Below are 14,921 nucleotides of genomic sequence, written 5' to 3'. Positions count from 1 at the left end.
AAAGTTACGAGGTTGAAAAGGAAGAAGTAAAACTGCAAATATCCTCAGATAATACAATTGTAAACACAGAAAAATTGGAAGAAAAAAAAATCCTACAGAAAAACTATTAGAATAAATAAATTCAGCAAAGTTGATGGGTGAAAGGTAAATATGTTAAAATCAATTCTATTTCTAAATAGTAGTAACAGTTAAAAATGATTAATGATATCAAGGGAATACACACATATGGATAAAAATAATAAATGATATGCAAGGCTTGTATACAGAAAGCTATCATTATTGAGAGAAATTAAAGAAAATTAAAATAACTAAGAGCTATATTTTATTCAAAGATGAAAAACTTGATATTATTACAATGTCAAGTTCCCCCCAAATGATCTATAGAATCAATACAATATCAATTAAAATTCCAGCAGGATTTTTTGGTGGAAGTTGACAAATTTAGAAAGTCAAAGGATCAAGAATAGTCCGGACAATTTTCAAGGAAAAAACATTTGTAATACTTACACTGCCAATATCAAGACTTATTAGAAAGCTACAGTAATTAACTTTGTGATTTTGTGGAGAAATCAACAGACCAAAGGAACAGAATAGTGTTCCAGAACAGACCCACGTGTAGAGACAGTTGATTTATGATAAAGGTGACCAGGCAGAGCAGTGGGTAAAGGATGAGATATTCCATAAGTGGTGATGACTCAAATGGATAACCTTATATTTTTAAAAAAGTCTTGACCTCCATACCTCATAATCTAAACAAAAATAAATTCCAGTTGGATTAAAGATCTAAAAGTAAAAGGCAAAATCATAAAATCTAAGAGTATCTTCTGTGGGGAGGGTATCTTCATGACAATGTGGGGAAGGTAACCTTAAACAGGACCCAAAAAACACTAAAACAAGAAGAAAAATATTGATAAATTCTACATAAAATTAAGAATGCTCTTCAAAAGGCACCATTAAGAGTGCAGACTGGTTATAGAATGGAAGGTACTTAGATTACCATGACCAACAATGGACTTCTATTCAGAAAACACAAATAATTCCTACAAATCAGAGGAAGGAATGGGGGAGGCAACAAACAAAACAGGTAAGCCAAGAGGTAAAGGGGCAAAGGTGTGAACAGGCACTTCATGAAAAAGTGTATCCAAATCTCCAATAAACATATAAGAGGTATTCAATATCAATAGTTGACAGGGAGATAGAAAAACCACAATTAGATTACATTACAGGACTTCCCTGGTGGCGCAGTGGTTAAGAATCCACCTGTCTACGCAGGGGACACGGGTTCAATCCCTGGTCTGGGAAGATCCCACATGCTGCGGAGCAACTAAGTCCGTGCACCACAACTACTGAGCCCTTGTGCCACAACTACTGAAGCCCACGTGCCTAGAGCCCACGCTCCGCAACAAGATAAACCACCGCAATGAGAAGCACACGCACCACAACGAAGAGTAGCTCCCGCTCGCACCAACTAGAGAAAGCCCATGTGCGGCAACGAAGACTCAACATAGCCAAAAAAAAAAAAAAAAAAAAAAAAAGATTACATCACATTCCCATCAGAATGGTTACTAATAAAAACATACTGCCAACTGTTGGCAAGGATACAGAGTCACTAGCATTTTTAGATATACTGCTGCTGGAGCTCTAAATTCAACTAGTTGGGAAAACTATTGCGCAGCATCTAGTAGAGCAGAGTAACTAATCCAGCAATTACACTCCTAGCTAAACACCCAGCAGAAATGTTTACATACACGAGTCAAATAAAAGATACAAGCAGGAAAGCTGACAGCTGTATTAGTTGCAATACTAACAATGGAATGTTGAAAAGACCCAATTCTTCTTTCACGTTAGGATGGACAAATTGTGATTTGCATAAATGGAATACTATACAGCAAAGAAAATGAATGAGATACAGCTACTAGCAAAAACAGACTACTCTCACCAACACAATATTAAATTAAAAAACCCAACATTCAAACACTGATGAATTCTTTCATTTATATGAAGTTTAAAAACAGGTCAAACTAATATGTCAGAATGAGGGATAGTGGTTTCTGTTGGGAAATAGGAGAGGATAGTAAAGAGAAAGGCATGATGAGGACCTCTGGGGTACTGCTAATGTCCTATTTCTTGATCAGACTGAGGGTTACATGGAAGTATTCACTTTATGAAAACATACAGCTGTACACTTTTCTGCAGGTATTTTGAAGTTTAAAAACTTTTTTATTAAAGAAGTTTAAAAAAGAATGAATTAGACTATAAGGACAATACAACAGTAGTTGTTAAGGAGCTGGGGATGGAGAGAGTAGATTACTACAAAAAAAATAAAAGGGAGTTTGGCACGGGGGGCCTGATGGAACCATTCTGTATCTTGATTGTGGGACCAGTTACACTAGTGAATGCTTTCATCAAAATTCAAAGAACTATATGCTGGAAAGAGGTAATTTTGCTGAATGCAAATTATATGTCAATAAAAATTGTAATTTAGATATAAAAAGTAATTAGTTCATTTGATTTCTTTTTATGCTTATGAAAAATTAATGGAAGCACACAATTTGTTCTGGTAATCAGAAACAAAGCAGAAAATTTTCAGTGAAAAAAATTCTACTTCCTCTTAAGGCTTACTAACATTTTTTCATCTTGGGCCAATGAATCTAGAAACTAAATGTTTGTTTGAGGTTATTATTTCTGGTGCATTCTGGGAAACAGTTTGCCTTTACTGGCTCTCAAACTTTTTCACATTTATTTTAGGTCATCTTATTCTAATGTATCTGTGAACATGTAAGGAGGAAATTAAATTGAGGTTCACTGTGAAAGCAACACACATCCGAAATAGACAAGACAGCATCATATCTATCCCATGGAAAAGTAGGAAAACCAGGGGACCCTCAGAAAGTAACAAATTATGAAAAGCATCTCTTAAGAAGCAGGGAAGCCTCCTTCGCTCACAAATATTTAAGTTTTGCCTTATTGTGAAAGATCCAAGGCTTTATCCTATAAACAGTTAGTACTAGATATTAGTTAAAAAAATTTTCCCCGTGTCATCTGAACCTCACTCTTCAAGAGAAAAAAAAAAAGGTAACATTATAGTTGCCTAAGGTCATTTAATGTACCAAGGTCTCCCTGCCCCTGACCCCAACTGGGAACAAACATTCCGTATTTTGTAACTTAAGGGTTGGCTATACCATGAGCTAGCTGTGTTAAGGCAGGCAACACAGCTGCATTTTTATAGCTGTTGGCTAAATATAATACCTTACAAGAAAAGTATCTTACCACTTGCGCTGGAACTTGTTCCATTTTTGCAGCGGGAGTTCCTGGTCTTGGGTAAAATTGGTTAATGAAGAGACTTGGAAATTTGTACTCTTCAACAAGTTTCATTGTTTCTTGAAAATCTTGGTCTGTTTCTCCAGGAAAACCACAGATAATGTCTGTAGCAATAGTTATTCCAGGAACTCTAGAAAATAATAAAAATGTACAAAGTTGATTACAGTCCATAATTATTCTGTTTCCTTGACATTTTAAATACCCTTTCCTAAAAATTAAATTTTTAGGAAAGGGACATTTGCAAACAGTTTTAAAATGCCCTAAATATTAAGAGTTTGTGGAAAACACGGCCCCCTATCATCCTCAGGAAATACCCATTTTAAAAAATTTCAGATGTTTCTTCATCCTTCTATATTTTAATATTGATGCCTATTCTATTTCTAGACTTAATGACTGTTAGGCAATATTTGCAGACTTCAATGAGGATTCAGCTCTTTAAACTACTCTATCCCCCTCTCCTTCCAACATAATCACTGCTCAATTTTTAGTTAAATTAATAGTGTGAATAGTATTTCCATTGGTATAAATGCTGAGATATTGTTCACTTTCACAGACAACTGGTATACTATCAATGAGTTTTCTTTTGCCATATTTAATTTTTCCTAGAGTTAATAATTGCCTCCTTTTTTTAAAAAAATTGCTTAATATTCTATGTACCTACATAAATGTTTTCCAGAAGATCCATCAGTTCTATCAAAAACCAATACTACTTTCTAAACTCTCAATGTACTATATAATTTACCAGTTCCATTTTTCTCTCTGGAAATGCCACTCCTAACATACTTCAAGTATGTGTCGCTTTCATAATGAACCAGCTGTCATCCTTGAAGGTGGTTTCTTGGTTTTCTTTTCAATCCCCCCTTTTTTTTTCTGGATCCTATGTCTTCCTAATTCTTGACTATTCTATAACAGAATCCCCCCCCCCCACCCAATTCTGCTGGAGCATTCTTTCAGAAGCTTCATCAAAAAGAGTGGCAGGGAAATTTTGTTGTTATTGTTTTAGCATCTCTGACCATGTCTTAATCCACACACAACTGACTGATAGTGTGGGGTGCACAGCCCTCCAAAATGAAAAGTATTATCCATCAGAATTTTGTATTGTTCCCTTTTTTTTTTTTTAAGTTGGCAAGGTTGAGATGAGATGTCCAGATCCACTCTGATGCAAACTTCTTTACATGTGCCCCACTATCTTTTTGAAAGTTTTTAGGCTACTAATTTTTTTCAGTGTTTTTAAATTTCATGATAATAGGTCTTGAATTAAGTACTGAAATATTTGTACAGGGTACAATCTGGAGACTCATGGTCTACAGGTCTAATTTTATGCTATTTTTAAAATCATTTTTCTCTCTCTGCAACTCCTCTCCTTGGAATGTTGAAACTACAGGATTGACCCTCTAAGCTGCTCCACTATTATTTTCCATCTTGTGCTTTTGTTACATTTTCTGAAAGATTTACTTGAGTTTATCTTCCAATGCTTCTATTGAAAAAGTTGTTTATCATATTTTAAATTTCTAAGAGCTCTTTCTCATTTTCCAGTTTTCCTTTTCACAGCTTACTGCTTTTTAGAGATGCAACATCTTTTCTTAACTCTTTGAGGATACCAATTACAGTTCTCTGGGTTCTTGGATTTGGTCCCTTTCATTCATGACTAAGACCTGCCGTAATAAATAGTGACACTTGCTGCCCTTTAATACTTAAGAATAAAGCACTAAAAGCTTTTCGTCAGAGTGACTACGTAACAAGCTCCATTTGTGTTTCAATAGGTCCATATGTTAGCATCTTGGAAGTCATTTCTCTTTGGCCATTGAGTTTCTCCATAAGTATGCTACAATATTCTGTGTGAAAGAATGACAAATTTATTTAAAAAAATATTTTTTTCTTGATTTCTGCTTAGTCTCACCCAGCTATTAACTTGACTGAACTTTAATTAGTAAGGGAAGTTCCAAGGTCTGGAACTTTTCTATCTGATGCTAAATAGAAAATGAGACAATATACATACAGAAAAATCTAACAGTATATTTGGAAAAAAATTATTTAAAAAAATTTTATGTTATAAAATTTTTTTTTCTCTTTTAAGGATAATTATCAAAATTACTGTTGAAAACCATAAAAAATATACTTTTACAGTAAATGGTAAATAAAAAGACTTATTTTCTAGACTAACTAAAGCATGTGAAATAGAATTATGTTAATAACTTCAATTAGCAAATTTTTACAGTTGACTTACAACTATTTCTGAACAAAAGAAATCCACACCTAAAAATAAAAGTAATGGATCATAGCAGAAGTGACAGAAAAGAGTCCATCTCCCCTAAGAAATTAGGGGGAAAAAAAAAAATTTTTTTGAGAAATCGCCTGCGAAACACTGCAGCAACAAAGACAATAGGTTATTGTTCCAGGCTATGAATTGGAATGAACTTGGCACTAGATTATGGGGTATTCCCAAAGGAAAGTACCTTACTGATCCTCCCCCCTTCACCCCACATCCTTCTTGATCCAATGTAGTTGAGTTCAGTATTATGTAACACCTGCTTACTTTGGCCTTAAAGTCCATAGCGAAAAAGAAAAGACAAACCTTTATAGTAGTCATCATAAATGCTAAGGAAGGGGATGTTCAATGTATAAACATATTTGATAATCTACATAAAAAGGTGACCAATAATAGAGGTGGGGATAGGACACTATGAATTCGTGAAAAACCTAAGTTAGTATTTAAAAGTAAAAGCAGTTTAAGTTTCAAAGTATATAAGAATATAAACTGAATACCCAAAACATGCTTTCAAAGTAGAGACTACACTTTAATATTGAAGCTCATCTATACATTGATTTTGTATATGCAAATCATGCTACTTAGGTTCTTCAAAATAAATGGGCTCCTTAGGTGAACCAAATAAAATATCTCATATTTACACTGCTAATTTGCTTATTAGTAAATATTCTCTTCAGTTCATAAGAAAAATCAAAAATGTTTGAAGTGGACCAAATTCTAAACTAATTGCATGCATATGATTTAAGTGGCTATAAGGAAATTTTAAGGGGCATAAAATAGAATATTAATCCAAATATTTAATATGCTATTTGTGAGTAAATGCTGTTTTCTGAGACGGTATGAATTTTCAAATTACTAAAGTTTTTTGTTTTTGTTTTTTTTGCGGTACGCGGGCCTCTCACTGTTGTGGCCTCTCCCGTTGCGGAGCACAGGCTCCGGACGCGCCGGCTCAGCGGCCATGGCTCACGGGCCTAGCCGCTCCGCGGCATGTGGGATCTTCCCAGACCAGGGCACGAACCCGTAAAATTTTAAAAAATGATCATTTCCACAAATTTATTGAAGCTGTGAGTCTAATAAATATAATTACTAGGTATTATGCCTTTTTAAGATTTAAAAGACCTTCTATATTTACATTTTCATAGTAGTATTAATTCTGAAGGAATGATGAAAATGAAAATGTCCAATTAGCTTAAATAAGAGAAGTTTTGACCCATATTTTTCTGACTTATACTTGCTACTTACTTGCAAAAAGAGTTCATTAAATAACTTGGGAATGGAATTAATGAGAAAGTTTCCAATTATGCATATGAATTGAGGTGTATGACTAGTTATGAAAATCGATCAGGGACATGTAAGTAGAGTACTACCTATTTGCTGGCACTAGGCCAGCATTTAAGAAAGCCCCAAGTATTTTAAAATACTTAATTATTCACCTTAACTAAAAATACATACACATATACATGCCATACTGTATTTGAAATACTACAAAAAATGTTGTATTTTAATACACCTCAAGACTTTCACTTGCAGTTTGGTGTTTCACTGGCAAAAATATAAAAAGGATGATTCTATTTCATTCTTTAGATCAATAAATTATGAGCTTCAAATTCCACATGTGAAAAAAGTGAGACTAAAACACACACTACCTCAAAAGAAAGCGGTAAAAATGATCAGAAAAAGGATCAGACCTATTAAAATTATTAGGCATAAACAAAACACATGATTAAAAGAAACATTTTTTAGTCCTATAGAGATTAATTCCAGTACAATTACTCCACAATTTCATGGAAGTTAAATTGGAAGTAGAAAGGGAATAAAAAGTATCTTGAACGGAATGAAAATAAAAATAAAACTATACCATATCTAAATATATGGGATGCAGCTAAAGCAGTGCTTAGAAAGAAATTTATAGATTTAAATGTCTGTGTTAGAAAGAGGTAAACAATAATCTAAGCTTCCACCTTAAGAAGTTTTAAAACAGGAGCAAATCAAACCCAAAGTAAAATAAAGGTAAAAGAAGAAGTCAATAAAATAGAAAATAGAGAAAAAAACAATAAAAGTAAGGTGCACCTTTAAAAATAATTAATAAAATTACTTAACTACTAGTAGACTGAGAAGAAAAGAGAAGACACAAATGACCGACTTCAGGCATGAAGGAGGGGACAGCACTACAGTTGTTATCAACATTAAAAGGATACTAAGGGTATATTGTAAGCAATTTTAAGCCAATAAATTAAAAACTTAGATGAAACAGGAAAATTCTTTGAAAGGCATAAATTATAAAAACTGAAGAAGCAGAAAATCTGCATAGCCTTTTATCTATTACAAAAATTGAATTTGTAATTTAAAATACTGTCACCAAAGAAAACACCACAAAACAATGGAGGCATATGCAGACCCAGATGACTTCACATTTAACAGAGAATAAAACTAATTCTACAGAGACTATTTCTTTCCGTTTTTTTTTGGGGGGGGGGGCATGCAGCTTGCTTCGGGATCTTAGTTCCCCAACCATGGATCGAACCTGGGGACCTGGCAGTGAGAGACCCGAGTCCTAACCATGGACTGCCAGGGAATTCCCAGAGACTGTTTCAAAAACAGATGAGAAACTCATTTTACAAGTCCAGCAATAGTAGCCTGTATGAAAACCAGAGAAAGAGATGGAAATAATTCCAGTCCAATAACCCTCATGAACTCAGAGACAAAAATTCTTACCAGAAGATAAGCAAAGTGAGCCTCAAAACACATAAAAAGTATTGTATATCATGACCGTGTTTTTAATCTCAGAAATGCAAGGGTTGGTATGACACGCAAATAGCAATTAATGCAATAAGCCATATGAAAAGAATAAAGGATAAAAACCCCATGGTGATATTAGTACATGCAGAAAACTCAGTTTACAAGTCCAGCACCCATTCATGATAAAAACTCTCAGCAAAGAAAGAACAGAAGGAAACTACTGTAATCTGATAAAGGATCTACAGCTATTATCATATTTATTGGTGAAAGACTAAATGCTTTTCCATTAAGAATAGTAACAAGGCAGAGAATTCTGTTCTCATTTCTTCAAAATATTAGTGGAGTAGAACATTATAATCAGTGCAGAAAAGCAAGAGAAAGAAATGAAAAGCATATAGATTGAAAAGGAAAAAGTCTTTTTTTTTTTTGCAAGTGACATAATCTCATACATAGAAAATCTAAGGAATCTAATGAATCTACTAGAGTAAATGAGTTCACTAAAGCCAAGGATCAACATAAAAATCAACTGTATTTTCTACTGTATAGCACAGGTAACTATGCTCAATACTATGTAACAACCTAAATGGGAAAAGAATTTGAAAAAGAATAGATACAGGTATATGTATAACTGAATCACTTTGCTGTACACCTGAAACTATCAAAACACTGTTAATCAGCTATACTCCAATATAAAGTAAAAAGTTAAAAAAAATCAATTGTATTTTTATATATTAGTAATGAATAATGAGAAAATGAAATCAAGAAAGCAGTTCCATTCACAATAGCATAAAAATACTTAAGAATAAATTTGAGCATAGAAACAGATAAAGAGTTTCTTAAAATTTGCTGAGAGAAATAAAAGAACAGCTAAATAAATTGAAAAATATATCATTTTCATGGACTGGAAGATTATACTGTTGTTAAGATGGTTAGTCTCTTCAAATCGATACTAAGATTCAGTGCAAAAAAAGAACTACCATATGACCCAGCAATCCCACTCCTGGGCATATACCCAGAGAAAACCATAATTCAAAAAGAGTCATGTACCACAATGTTCACTGCAGAACTTATTTACAATAGCCAGGACATGGAAGCCACCTAAGTGTACATAGACAGATGAATGGATAAAGAAGATGTGGCACATATATACAATGGAATATTACTCAGCCATAAAAAGAAACGAAATTGAGTCATTTGTAGTGAGGTGGATGGACCTAGAGTCTGTCATACAGAGTGAAGTAAGTCAGAAAGAGAAAAACAAGTACCCTATGTTAACACATATATATGGAATCTAAAAAAGAAAAATGGTTCTGAAGAACCTAGAGCCAGAACAGGAATAAAGACGCAGATGCAGAGAATGGACTTGAGGGGAGGGGAAAGGGGAAGCTGGGATGAAGTGAGAGAGTGGCATGGACATATATACACTACCAAGTGTAAAATATTTAGCTAGTGGGAAGCAGCCACATAGCACAGGGAGATCAGCTCTGTGCTCTGTGACTGCCTAGAGGAGTGGGATAAGGAAGGTGGGAGGGAGACGCAAGAGTGACGGGATATGGGGATATATGTATATGTATAGCTGATTCACTTTGTTATATAACAGAAACTAACACAACACTGTAAAGCAATTATACTCCAATGAAGATGTTAAAAATAAAATAAATAAATAATTAAGAAAAAAAGATTTGGTGCAACTACTATCAAAATATTTCAGGATGTTTTTCTGTAGAAAACATTGACAAGCTGATTCTACATTTATATGGAAATGCAAAGGACCTAAAATAGCCAAAACACTTTTGAACAAGAACAAAGTTAGTGGAATGGATGAACCTGACTTAAAAGACTTACTACAAAGCTACACTATCAAGACAGTGTGGTAGCAGTATAATGAGAGATCAGTGGTACAGCATAGAGTCCAAAAATACACCCATACATTTATGGTTCATTTTCAACAAAACTGCCAAGGCAATTCAATGAGGGCAGGTGACAGTGTTTTCAATAAATGGTGCCGGAGCAATTGGATACCATATGCCCCCCGCAAAAAAACTTATCAGACCCTTACTTTACCTTACATTATACACAAAAAGTACTTCTATATGAATCATAGATATAAATGTAAGAGCTAGAATTACTAAACTTCCAGAAGAAAATCTTTGTGACTTGAGTAAGGAAAAGATTTCTTAGCTATAACACCAACACCAAAAGCACAATCTATGAAAAAAAATTGGATAAACTGGTAAATTGGACTTACTGAAAATACACCATTAAAACAAAAAGAGAAGCCATAGACTGGGAAAAAGTATTTACATATCATATATCTGATAAAAAGATTTGTATACAAAATATTTTAAGAACTCTTATGTCTCACCAACAGGAAGACAACACAACTGTACAATGGGCAAAGGATTTTAACACTTAACTAAAGAAGATATATGAATAGTTAATAAGTGCATAAAACATTGCCCAAAGTCGTTAATAATCAGGGCAATGCAAGTTAAAACCTTGTTAAGATGCCACATACCCAGGAGAATGGCTACATTGAAAAAACACTAGAAAACAACAGACATCGATGTGCATATTGAGAAACTGGAACCCTTATCCATTGTAGGTGGGACTTTAAAATGGTGCAGTTACTTTGGGAAACGGTTTGGCAATTGTTTGAAAAGTTAAATACACACTTACTGTGACTAAGAAAGTCTACTCCTGGCTATCTACACAAGAGAAATTGAAACATATGTCCACACAAGGACTTGTATGTGGATTTTTACAGCAGCATTCTTCATAATAGCTTCAACCTGCAAACAGTCCAAGTGTCTATCAACTGGTGAATGGATAAACAAAATGTGACATACCCATACAATGGAAATTTACTTACAAATAAAAGAGAACCAACTAATGATACATGCACCAACATGGATGAACCCTGAAAACATCCTACGAAGGAAGACACAAAGGATTACTTATTGCTTCCATTTACATGAAATTTCTACAAGAAGCAAAACTGGAGAGACAGAAAACTGATCAGTGGTTGCCTGGGCCTGGGAGCAGGGATTCACTCCAAACAGGCATTAGGAAACTCTGTGTCATAACCAAAGCGTTCTAAAACTGGCTTGTGATGATGGTTGCACAAATGTATACATTCACTAAAAATCTTCAAACGTACTCTTACACTGGGTGCTTATTGGATGGTATCGAATTATACCCACAGCAGCCCTCTTAAAAGTGAAAGAAACAAAACTAGAACAACAAACATCTTTCTAAAGACAGAGAGATAGTTATGCAATCCTCCATAACATTGGTCCCCAACCTTTTTGGCCCCAGAGACCAGTTTCATGGAAGACAATTTTTCCACGGATGGGGGTGGGGGGGCGGGGGACGGCGTGGGGGATGGTTCAGGCGGTAATGCGAGCGATGGGGAGCGGCAGATGAAGCTTCCCTGCTCGCCCGTCGCTCACCTCCTGCTGTGCGGCCCGATAACCAACAGGCCGAGGACCGCCAGGGGTTCAGAACCCCTGCTTCAGAACATACTTTATTCTAAGAAGTCCTACTAGCTAAGCTTTTGACAAAGCATAGTCCAAGAATTAAATATGGCCAAACAGGGGCAAAAGGCAAAGATAATAAAAGGTAAGGTTGAGGTTGAAAGGGAATTATGTTCAGAGCCTGCCATCAGGAAGGACTAGAAGGAGGAAAACTTGGACTTATTTCCCAACTCATGATTTATGACAACGAGCAATCATTCTGTTCACACCGAAGAGGAAATTTAGGGAGAAACGATATGACATCTTCAAATAAAGTTAAGACACCTTTCAGCAGCTTTAAATTTATTTTCATAATTTTACGAAGAAATTCTTTTTTTTTTTTTTTTCTCGAAGAAATTCTTAAAGGACCTGAGCTGAAAACAGAAAAAGCCCTGAAATATTTAGATAAGTGTTGAAAAGCCATAATGAGTCACTAGGACAAAGAAAGACTGGTGGGGCTTGGGAGTTGATCCCTAATTTTTTAACATGGATATCTAGGAGAAAACTCTTCCCATGTGTAACTGAGGGGCTCTGCCACTAACTAGCTGCATGCTCTTGGGCAAATTACTTATTTAGCACTAGTATGCTTCAGTTTCCTTTTCTATAAAATAAGAATAGTACAAGTATTCACAGATAAGAGGATTAGTGAGTTAGTATATCGACTAGTTGCTCAGGACAGTGCCTGCTACGTACTGCCTGACATGTTTTAGCTATTATTATTGTAACCCTGTCAGAGAGATGATAACAACAACTACCATTTATTATATAATACTAAGTGCCAGGCAATATGCGAACAACTTACACCTTACTTAATACAACCTCCACATAAGATAGATTCTATTTTGTCCCTGTGGGAAATAGGGAAAGCACCATTAGGGAAATAAGATTCAAAAAGGTGGAAGAAATTGCCAATCATCACAGAATCACTAAATGGTAAAGGAAGGATCAGTCTTATCCCTTACCTGTGTCACTTAGGTACTCATCTCATTGGTGTACACACTTGAGCAAACCTTAACGAACGGAAAACTGTGTATAGAACTGCTCTTTTAAGTTACCTTCTAAGTAAAAACTTGTCTGAGCTATTTTAATTTTATTCTTTTAGTTTTATTTAGTTTTACTTTATTTTTGCTTGTCAACTTATATTGAACAGTTTTTATTTGTGCAGTTGTTTTTAACATAATTAGACTTCCAGAAACAAACTCAGTTCTGGTGTAATTCCTTCGTTAGATACTTTTGGACTTTGGTCAGGAGGCGCTGAAGCTGGAATATTGTTCATATCTAGAGCATTTTAGATTTTCTTATACTTTATACATAAATCACTTCACCATGTCAGTGTCTTCTAATTTTTTTGTGATGAAGAATAGCAAAATGATCATGTCATGTCAACTTTGTTTTAGTGTCTTTTATACTCTGATCATGCACTCCTGCTAAAATTTTCTACTAACACTTATCAACGCTACCAGATACAAAAGAAATGTGAGCAGAAACAGGGGCCATACGTGTAATAGAAGGAGAAGAGTCCAGGTTCAAGGGAGTTGCTGTGGTCTTCTTCCCCATTTCTGTTAGTCTCTTAAGGAACACAAAAGCAAGCTGGCGTCTATTAAGCGCGTACTTTACGGCAGCTGCTATTATAAATGCTTTACATTCATTACTTTACTTGGTCTTCAGAGCAGACCAGGAAGGGATGTGTTGTCATCCCTATTCTGTGAAAGAGGGACCTGAGGCTCAGGAAAGTAAGATAATCTGTGCAAGTGTGGCTAGAAAATGGGGACCCAAATCTGTCTGGATTTAAATCAGATTTCTTTCTAGTGGTACTATTACTGCTTCCTCTCTCTGAGCCACCTGTAAATAGGAATAATTACATCTACCTATTTGTTGATGAGTGATGATAATGATCAAAAAAAATGTTAGCAGGGAACCATTTAGGTTTTATTTATTTATTTATAACATCTTTACTGGAGTATAATTGCTTTACAATGGCGTGTTAGTTTCTGCTTTATAACAAAGTTAATCATCTATACATATACGTACATACACATGTCTCTTCCCTCTTGGATCTCCTTCCCTCCCACCCTCCATAACCCACCCCTCTAGGTGGTCACAAAGCACCAAGCTGATCTCCCTGTGCTATGTGGCTGCTTCCCACTAGCTATTGGTTTTACATTTGGTAGCGTATATATGTCCATGCCACTCTCTCACTTTGTCCCGGCTTACACTTACCCCTCCCCGTGTCCTCAAGTTCATTCTCTAGTAGGTCTGCGTCTTTATTACAGTCCTGTCCCTAGGTTGTTCATGACCATTTTTTTTTTAGATTCCATATATATGTGTTAGCATAGGGTACTTGTTTTTCTCTTTCTGACTTACTTCACTCTGTATGACAGATTCTAGGTCCATCCACCTCACTACAAATAACTCAATTTCGTTTCTTTTTATGGCTGAGTAATATTCCATTGTATATATATGTGCCACATCTTCTTTATCCATTCATCTGTTGATGGACACTTAGGTTGCTTCCATGTCCTGGCTACTGTAATAAGTTCTGCAATGAACATTGTGGTACATGACTCTTTTCGAACTATGGTTTTCCCAAGGTATATGCCCAGTAGTGGGATTGCTGACTCATATGGTAGTCCTATTTATAGTTTTTTAAGGAGCCTCCATACTGTTCTCCATAGTGGCTGTATCAATTTACATTCCCACAGTGCAAGAGGGTTCCCTTTTCTCCACACCCTCTCCAGCACTTATTGTTTGTTGATTTTTTGATGATGGCCATTCTGAAGGGTGTGAGATGATACCTCATTGTAGTTTTGATTTGCATTTCTCTAATGATTAATGATGTTGAGCATCCTTTCATGTGTTTGTTGGCAATCTGTATATCTTCTTTGGAAAAATGTCTATTTAGGTCTTCTGCCCATTTTTGGATGGGGTTTTTTTTTTTTTTTATTTTTTCAAAACATCTTTATTAGGGTATAATTGCTTTACAATGGTGTGTTAGTTTCTGCTTTATAACAAAGTGAATCATTTGTACATATACATATGTTCCCATATCTCTTCCCTCTTGCATCTCCCTCCCTCCC

At 35.2% G+C, this 14,921-nt stretch overlaps 1 protein-coding gene across 1 annotated transcript in view; it reads right to left on the bottom strand.

The window, feature by feature from the left end:
* The window catches only part of CDKAL1 (CDKAL1 threonylcarbamoyladenosine tRNA methylthiotransferase), a 667,990-nt gene that overhangs the window by 169,344 nt on the left and 483,725 nt on the right, over window positions 1-14,921 (bottom strand). The window contains exon 12 of the mRNA XM_007454853.1: window positions 3,271-3,451. Coding sequence (XP_007454915.1) covers window positions 3,271-3,451 — 181 coding nt within the window. The remainder of the gene's footprint in view (window positions 1-3,270; window positions 3,452-14,921) is intronic.

This window comes from Lipotes vexillifer, unplaced genomic scaffold (genome assembly GCF_000442215.2).
Source record: "Lipotes vexillifer unplaced genomic scaffold, Lipotes_vexillifer_v1.1 scaffold428, whole genome shotgun sequence".
NCBI classification, from domain to species: domain Eukaryota; kingdom Metazoa; phylum Chordata; class Mammalia; order Artiodactyla; family Lipotidae; genus Lipotes; species Lipotes vexillifer.
Note: the sequence above shows the minus strand (reverse complement) of the source record. Positions and strands in the feature narration are given on the sequence as shown.